Source organism: Acanthisitta chloris, unplaced genomic scaffold, assembly GCF_000695815.1.
Source record: "Acanthisitta chloris isolate BGI_N310 unplaced genomic scaffold, ASM69581v1 scaffold32808, whole genome shotgun sequence".
NCBI classification, from domain to species: domain Eukaryota; kingdom Metazoa; phylum Chordata; class Aves; order Passeriformes; family Acanthisittidae; genus Acanthisitta; species Acanthisitta chloris.
The window spans coordinates 10,504-19,670 of record NW_008689221.1 but is presented as its reverse complement, the minus strand read 5'-3'; the positions used below and the strand labels follow the sequence as shown (position 1 = coordinate 19,670).

The window sequence follows — 9,167 nt, the reverse complement described above, 5'->3', positions numbered from 1 at the left end:
GCTTTTGCAGGGACATCTCAGTGTTGGACACGAGGAGACAGAACTGGGAGCTTAAATGGCAACTCTCCTCTGATTTATAAGCAGTGATTTGTCTCAAAGGGCTCTTTACATAGGTAATCTTGCACTGGGTTTGTACTTAAGGATTTTTTTTAGAGAAGCCTTGAAATACAGTTGTTTTGGTCCCAAAGCCTCGATGCCTTAGGAGTTTACAGATACAATACAGGCTGCAGATGATAAATAACTCTTCTCTGTGTGTCTGGTATGAATCTGTTGGCCACGGGGGTTGTGTGTACAAAATGTTGCTCAGGAAATGGCAGTGGTTGGCTCGGTGCAGTTCAGACATTGCATGTGCAACGGGAGATAACCTGCGTGGTTGCTTGTGAAATATTAATTTCCTTCCTCATCTTCAGTGTGATGACTAATACATTATCTGGGCATCTCTGCTGAGCACTTGGCATGCACAGGGGAGTGAAAGGCTGCATGGATTGAAATGCCTTCAGTGCCTTCTGTGTACATCTCAGAAGTTCAATTGATATTTTCATGGGTGAAAATAAGCAGTGACCCTTAATTACTGTGTTCTTCTGAAATACAGTAGCTCCTATTGCTTTAAATCCTTAAATTAGTTTACCCATTTTATTGCCACTCTGAGGGTCTCCCTTATGTCAGGACTTGGCAAATGAACTGCAAACTGTGTTTACTTCTAAGAGCTCTGAGAATAATCCCATTTCAGGGGTAGTTAATAAAATATTCCCAGTTAACTGTGTGGCTTTGAGGAGGGATATTAAGACATATAAATGTTCTGTTAATGTGGTTTATTTCTGGTGTATGTGATGTCGTGGAGCTGTGGACAAGGCCCATTTCAGTAGGTTTATGTACAGGTACGTGTGACATGAGGATTTTTTTGGTCTAATTTACCTTCTGGAAAGATTTATCTCTCCCTTCCTTGTGCCATTTCCTTTCTGCAGAGTGAATCTCTGGTGGTTTGTGACGTTGCTGAAGACCTGGTGGAGAAGCTGAGGAGGTTCCGGTTCCGCAAAGAGACCAACAATGCTGCCATTATCAGTAAGTCCCAACCATGCCTGGCAAAAAGTGCCACAAAAAACTCCTGTCTCCTCTTTTCCTCCCTATGAAATGCTGCTGCAGTAACAGGTAAACATGAGCCAAGAGGATGTTTGCTCTGTGAGCTGCATGGCTTCCAGTTCTGCCTGTGATTTTAACAATAAACCAGAGCTGTTCTGATACAAAACTCCATCTGCTCTGAGCGCAGTATTTATATTTAATTATGGCTCAGAGTCTGCCACTTGTTTGTAAAATGATGATTTTATTTTTTTTTTTTTTGGGAAGTCATGGGATACGCTGAAGAAGCAGAACAGAATCACAAGGACTATAATTGTTGACTGCTAAAAAAGCTTCATGCATCCATGGTACAAATGGATTGAAAAAAACATTGATCTGTATTTTATTTTGATTTATAGTGAAAATCGACAAGGATAAGCAGTTGGTGGTGCTGGATGAGGAGCATGAGGTTTGTTAAATGAATTGTAAATAAGAGTATCTTCAGCCTGCAATGTATTGTTGTCTCTAAGGTACTGCCTTAGTTTCAAATTGTTATCAAACTCTTAATCTAATTTGGGTCATGAGCTGATTTGAATGCATGGTCACTCTGCATGTAAAGCACAGCACCAGTAACAGTGAAACTATGCAGAAGGAATTGACTTGACTAATTGCACACATGAAGGAAAAAAGTGATTTTTTTTTTAAAGCTGTTTCAACTATGTCAAAAGCATCTTTGGCACCTGCTGGGTTTTTGAAGAGATTTCTGCTGTGTTTCCACATAGATCTGCACATTTCCCTCTGAGCTGCTCTGCCATCAATTAGAAGCAGGATTGCTAATCCCCTGCAGGCTCTAAATTTGATGGGTGGCATAATAAGGTCAGCCCAGTGTGTGGTGTTTCCTAATGGTCCATAGGACAAAATTAAATCCTTCCCAGGGATTTGGGCATTAACCATAGCTCTTGTTCCCTAGAATGTAGAAGTTAATGTAACACTCAGATGGAATGGGAACTCCTTTCTGCTTGCTGAGGGAGGAAGGGCTGAATTTTTCCAGTTTTTCATTGATGTAGCTGATTTTATCATACTTTCTGGGGTGTGCTTGCTTATTTCTGTTCAGCACTGAAGTTAGCAGAGCATGGTAACTGCCAGCATGGCCAACCAAAGCCAAAAGTGTTTGCTAAACTCATTATGCCTAAAATAGGCATGTTTATTCATGCTAACATGGATTCTGTGTTAAGTCACAGGAGTCTATTAGCACACACATCTTCCTAAACTGCTCTAGTAATTGGGGAGGTCATTATCAGTTCACCTGTAGAGGTACATCTCCCTTACAGGTGTTTCACTGTCCATTGCTCTGCTTTAGCCTTCCAGTGCAAGATGATTTGCTCAAATATTGTTGTGTTTTATGTCACCAGGGTATTTCTCCTGATGAGCTAAAGGATGAGCTGCCTGAGAGACAACCTCGATATCCTTTTTGTGCTGCTGCCATTTGCTCTTACTCACTCCTGGAAGCTGCTCAGAACCTTGGACTTCACCTTTTTAGGCCAACACTTGCTGCAGTGTGATTTTACTGATCCTTTATTTGTGAGATAATCAGTTCTCAGTGTGCTGAGCACTTGTCCCACGTGTTGAGGCAGTGACTCATTTAAGCCTTCCCTGAGATTTTATTTCCTTTTAGGCTATATCATGTTTGGGGAAGTAAAGTGTAGCCACACTGCTGCTAATGTAAAGAAGTGAGTGAAATGCACCAGTTCATATGTGGTTGCTTTCTAAATATAGAAATCTGCCTGTGTTTTGGTACTTTCTCAGGATGTGGCTGTTGCTGTTTTGCTGCCGTTTCTGATTCTGAGAGTGCTTTGGGCATGTGATCTAGGGAAGGAATCCTTGTTTTGAAAAACAAGGGAAGAAAGAAGGACAACTAAATTATTCTTTAACCAGATGAAATAAAAGGGTACTTAAGTTGTAAGTGAAATTTCTGCCTCCATTAGCCTCCTAAGCTGCCTGGCACTATTCCATGTGCTGTTCTGAATCTCTTCTTTAATGCCCACAGTGCAGTGGGAGGCTGTCAAACAGGAGTCCTGGCTAGAACTGCAGTTCCAATTCAGCAAAACACCTGAAACAATGAAGTGCTTGGTCAGCACAGAAAGAATTTGGCTTTAATCGAGCCAGAAACACACTGGTGGGTGTGGGAAGTCTTCGTACAAAGCTGGGAGAGGAATGTTGGGGGATGAGGGGGATTTTTAGCTCTGATGTGAAACATTGGTGCAGAGACAGCTTTCACATCAAGGTGGGGTCAGTTCTGAAAGGCAGATGTGGAAGTGAAAACAGAACACTGAGGCTATAACAACCAAATTAAAGCATCTTCTGAAATGCAACTCTTGTGCCTGCATCAAGCTCTCATAGCTGAGGATTGTTTCCTAGTTAAATAATCCATTTCTTAGTTTCTTTAACTTCAGAAAAAACATTTATTGTGTATAGTTACAAGTATCAACATGAAGATGGAAGAGTTTCCTACCCATTGTGCTTTATCTTCTCCAGTCCTGTAGGTGAGTGAACACTGTGAATGGAAGTTACTGTGTGTGCTGGGAATCTGGGAATATTCTTTGCTATGGAAGATAAAATTGGCTGCTAAATGCTCTCAAGGAGGTTTTCCTGCCTTTGAGGTTCATGTTTCAGGCACTTAGGATGGATGATAGAAGACATTCTGTGCTTTGCATTTCTGAAGGCAGAACAGGAGCTGCTGAGCTGGCCAAGAGGTGTGTCTGTTCTCAGGGTGCTCAGCAACATCCTCCTCTAAAGGACAGGGCCTGGAGCATTCTGCATCTACTCATGTGGGTTTGACCTAATTTAACCTGTTTCCTGTCACCCTCCTCTCAAATCCTGGGGAATCCTCACAATATGACCAGACAAGGCTCAGGAAATGAGGGAAGAGAGGGCTGGAAGGTACCACCTCTGTTCCTGAGGGATTCTGGTCACCTGTCTGTCGTCCTATTTGGATGTTAATGACTTTGGAGAAATTCCTCTACTTCTCAGCAGGGCACGGGAATCCATGTCCTTCTGAGGACCTCAAAGTCCCTACATTGTACCCATGAACAGGAGTCTGCAAGAGGGCTAGGATGGGATTTGAGGTGGGTTTCCCTGGGGCCTGGGTGCAATGGGCAGCAGCAGCAGAGGACACCTCCAAACAGTGCTGTGCCATCACAGTCTGAAGGGCTGTCCCAACTATGGTAGGAAAGGAGGATTCCCTAACCCAGATCTGGGCAGTGAAAGTGCTAGGGAGCAGACTGTAATCCTGGATCATCCCAAGTTTGTATGGAGCAGTTGTGCCCTGTGCTTGTGTCGCAGCAACCCTCAACATCAACTTACCTTCAGGGAGTGGTTTCATTTTCACAGCAGCCACATAACCTGTGACTTGGTTTGGGCTCACAGAGCTGAGTTGCTCCTGGGGCTTCCATCTGTGTTCTGTATTGTAATAGTGTAGTTTGCTGGTATTACTGGATTATCCTTGTTATCCTCTGGAAGAAGATAAACTGATTGCATTGTTTTACCCTCATTACTCACAGCTAGAGGAGGCAGGTAGGAGTTTAGAAACTAGTGAGCATATTCTTCTGTAGTCACCTCAGAATATTTGTGTGAATGTCTTCAGCTTTCGGTTTGGATTCTTCAAAAAAGATAAATCTTATTTTTTTGATCTGTTCCAGTCAAAATAACTAAAGCAATTTTTTTTCCCCCCCCCACAACTACAGGATGTAAGCCTGAGCAGCAGATGATGTATGCTGGCAGCAAGAATAAGCTTGTACAGACAGCTGAACTCACTAAGGTATAACTAGCTATGGAAATAATTCTCCCTTCAATGCAGGTGGCAGAAGCTGTTTGTGTCTTGCTTGAACTGATGACTGGAAGGGTTTTGTGAGACTTTGTGGCTTCAGTGAACTGAATCTGGTTTAGGAAGGCTGAAGGAGTATATGTGGGGTTTTCTGGTGGGTTTGGGTACAGGAAGAACAGTGCTCTCTAAAATATCCATCTCTAGGATATCTTTACTGTGGGGAGGAATTTATTAGCAGGAAGAATAGACTGAAGCCTTAGTGTGGTGAGGAGCAGACTGGTTTAGCTGCCTGGTTCCTGGGGCTGTGTGCCTGCAGAGCAGCCTGCAGAATAAATAACATGTGCCAAGTGCTGAACAATTTCTTCCTGTGCTTGGTTCCTGCAGCACTGAGACCAGAAGACCACTGCATTCACTAGGCCTGGGTGTAGGGATATTTTAGAAAAGAAATGTCACCTGTTTTTCATTTTGGAGGTCTTTAAAAATCTCTGGCTAATTGGCACCTTGACTCCTTAAAGTTTTAGCTTCAAGCAGTAAAGCTAAATAGATGAGTAGCTGCGTAAGGTTTTTCAAACCATGTGAAATGACTTTAGCACTCCTCAACAGCACCATTCCCTTTTGGTCTTCCTTATCCTGAGTCCCTGAATGTCTAAGTAAAAATTTCTATTAGGCCAGTAAGAGAACTATGAATCATAAAATCATGGAATAGTTTGGGTTGGAAGGGACCTTAAAGCCCATTCTATTCCACCCCCTGCCATGGGCAGGGACACCTTCCAGTAGCCCAGGTTGCTCCAAGCCCCATCCAACCTGGCCTGGAGCTTTATCCCTTCCAGCTGCACCTTGTAAGAAAAGATCTCTGTGTTAAATTAGACCTCAAGCTGACAGGAGTAGATGGGAAGGAAGCAGAAGATAAGGTGGTGGAAGCAATCAGTCCAGCTCCAAGATATCTTTCTTTAGGTCTCTTGAAAGTGTATCTTGGAGGCCTGAGAACTGTGATAGAAAGGAGGAGGAGAGTTTTCGGTAAGTGAGAAAGAAGGGCTGGTGAGAAGGTGAAAGCCTGGGGACTAGCTCAGTTGGAGTTAGTGTCACCTATGGAATGGGAGAAATTCAGCCTGGAAGGCTTGTGAATGCAAGCCTGGGAGTGGGTACAGAGGGCCATGTTCATCTTCCTCCTGAAGCCAGAGAAGACAGCCTGTCTCCAGCTGGGGTTGCTTGCTTGCTCTCCAAATGTGCTTTATTCTTGCCACTTGCCGAGCTGTGTTTCATTTTAGCTCATGCTGTGACTTCCTCCTGGTATGATTTCTGCATGTGACTCAGCAAAGTCCTCTCATTTTTTCAGTGTTTTGCATTATTAGCTTAGCTTCTGGTAAGCTGATCTTATAACACTGAATTTTGGGGTTTCTCCACTTCTGAAGGCCTGTGGATTTGTAAAATTTCCTTACCTGATGAGATGATCCATTTGGGGGCTCATAGGCTCCAGTGAGCAATGCAGAATTAACTCAGTTTCTCTTCAAGGGTATAAAAAGAACCCTAAACCCAACCAGTTATTGCCCCAATGGAGTGTAAAGAGCATGTTGGTGTCTTAGATCTTGTTTTCTGCTTCAAGGCTGTGTTAAAGGTTTAAGACTTCACAAAGCTTTGGGTTGGTGGTTTTCAGGTTATTCTGGGGGGATAGCCCAGAGAGGTCATGACCTCCCCATCCCTGAGAGTGTTCCAGGCCAGGTTGGATGGGGCTTGGAGCACCCTGAGCTGGTGGGAGGTGTCCCTGCCCAGGGCAGGGGGTGGAATGGGATGGACTCTAAGGTCCCTTCCAACTCAGACCGTTGTGTGATTCTATGATATTTGGAGGGGTTTTTCCCAAGTACACTGTTTTGAGGTGTCCCAGGTTTGTTTCTTACAGGGAAAACAGTCTGTTACTGGATATTATGGATTTATTTCAGTTCGAAGAAGGAACAATTGTGTCTTGGGCTGAACAAAATTCCTTAATCAGCCCAGAGGTTAAATTAATGTATATTCTCCAAACAGACAGTCCTGCTGAGATAATTAAGGTGAGATGGTGCCATGTCAGGGTCATTCCAAATGTAGTACACGTGCTGTTCTCATTCTGAAGGAGCAGAGCGAAGCCTGGAAACAGGAATGATGAGATTCCTGTTCAGGTTAATGATGTTCATTGCCACTTAGCCCTGTGTATTTTCTACTGACCTGATCCTTTCAAGAAAGCACCTGAAGATTCTGGGTTGGATACTGGTTTGTTACAGCTCAAACCCTGTGTGTGGGAAGGAACTGCTTGTGTGTGTGCTCATCCCTTCCCAGTGCCATCCCTTGGAGCTGATGCCATGCCCTTTTGTTTAGGTATTCGAAATAAGGAACACGGAAGACCTCACTGAGGAGTGGCTGCGTGAGAAACTTGGCTTCTTCCACTAAGGAAAACCTCTGTCCCAAGTATTTATGTCCCATCCTGGTAACACTGGAACCAGACATGGATACTTACACCTAAGCAATGCACTGTATTTACAGCTGTCTCCTGCAGCATCTCTCTTGTGCAGAGTTTGTGCAAAGAATAGCAGGTCAGTCTCCTTGAAGTAACCAATCTTTGCAGGTGTTTCCTTATTTGTACCTGCCAAAAGGGAATTACTCCTCTGCAGGGACTCCTTTTTGCACTCTCGTGACTAATATTTCTGTAACTAAAATGGTTCAGTTCTGGATTTATAACTGTGTGTAAACAATTTGGAAGCTGTCGCTAACTTTTTCTGAGCTGCAAACGCATCCTTGTGACACACATTAGCCATTTATATGCAGAATTTGTGTACTGTCACTTACTCTTCAGATTTTTTTGACTTAATGTCTTCTCAGTTTTGAAAAACTACTCCCTGGGAGCATTTGGTATTAAAAAGACAAAAATCCTTGTACAGCAAATCCATCCATTTATCTTCCCATGTGAACTGTCTCAAATTCCTGGAGCTAAGTTTTGTCATTCCAGTAATTCCTCAGTTGACTTGAGTCAATCTTCCTAAATTTCAGGGCAAAGCTTTGACTGTCCAGTTCTCATGCTAAAATTACAGTCTGACAGGAACTAGCTGATAACTAAGGGCTGAACTACACCTCTGGTTACTCTGCTACCAGATTTCTTGAGTCTCTAACCTAGGACACTGCTGAGAAGTTTACCTCTTTGCTCCTTTCCTGTTATATGAACACCTGGTGATACTGTGTGCCTTTCATTTGTTAGCTTTAAAAAGGACTTGAGGATTTTACACTGCCACTTCTTTACAAATCTGGTGAAAACTTTTTGTGAAAGAATCCAAGTAACATTTGTTCCTAGTGCCTAGTGCTGCAGTTGACATCTGTTAAAACAAGAAGCCAACCTCATTTTGTTTGAAATTCTAATCATCTGCTCCATTTGTAGGAGTCAGGAGGTTAAAGCTTTTCATGGTAAGGAGTGATTTGTATCTCTTTTGTTACACAACTTGGCCACACATAGCTTTGGAGTACTTTAATTACTACCTTTAACTTTCTTAACCACTTGATCAGAATTACATTCCAGATGAAGCTTTTTGCATAAGTGGTGGTTTGATTTTATTTTTTTTCATTTCATCTCTTTGAAACAGCAAATCTTCTAATGTGAAAATAGTATTTAACTTTTATAAATGACCAGTCTTTTTACAGGTCTGTTTTATATTGCATAGAGTAGTTGTGTGATGTGGGACATGTCCAGCCCATGCTGTGGCAGAAGGAGCACTCAGGGCACAAAGGCTCTCACTGTCCTCTGAGTGTTTGTTGTGCTCCTGAACAAGTATCTGCCTAAGAGCAGCTTTTCCTGTTGATAACATACCTTAAAATACAGCTGCCCCAGCAATCTGCCGGGTGGGAAGGAAAGCAGTGTTAAATTTGGAGGCCAGTATTTCATGCTGTGAAGCCTTTGCTGTTTGTAAACACAGGCTGTGGTGGTGTTAAAAACACTTAACTCCTGCAAGATCACAAGGAATTCGTTTGCAAAGGTCCTCAGTGTTGGTAAATCTCTTCTTAGTTTGATGTTACTGCTCAGTTATTTGTATATAAATCTGACTTGAGAGGAGCTTTTCACAGTACATGTTGGAATGATCCAATTAAATTGATCTCTTGGTGCAGGGAAGAAATACTTGTAATTAAATGTCTGTGTTAACCTAGTGAACTGGAAAAACAATTTCATTTCCCTGGACAAAAATGTTGATTATGAAACTGTTGCTTGATCACTCTGTACTGCAGATCAATAAAAACAATGTCTTTGGTGACAAACATTGTACAAATAAGACTT

General features: G+C 42.6%; 1 protein-coding gene across 1 annotated transcript; it reads left to right on the top strand.

The window, feature by feature from the left end:
• Positions 1-970: 970 nt before the first annotated feature.
• LOC103808548 (glia maturation factor beta) lies at positions 971-7,633 on the top strand. Its single transcript, XM_009081339.1, has 6 exons — positions 971-1,062; positions 1,476-1,525; positions 2,469-2,518; positions 3,517-3,599; positions 4,800-4,873; positions 7,229-7,633. Coding segments are annotated over exons 1-6 (330 nt in total). The 5' UTR covers positions 971-1,061; the 3' UTR covers positions 7,301-7,633.
• Positions 7,634-9,167: the final 1,534 nt, after the last annotated feature.

Bases quoted from the DNA above. Each gene is read 5' to 3' on its own strand.
- LOC103808548 (XM_009081339.1), top strand. The intron at 2,519-3,516 runs ATATCCTTTTTG...TTCAGAAAAAAC, and splicing joins CTGCCTGAGAGACAACCTCG to ATTTATTGTGTATAGTTACA. The intron at 3,600-4,799 runs GTGAGTGAACAC...CCACAACTACAG, and splicing joins TATCTTCTCCAGTCCTGTAG to GATGTAAGCCTGAGCAGCAG.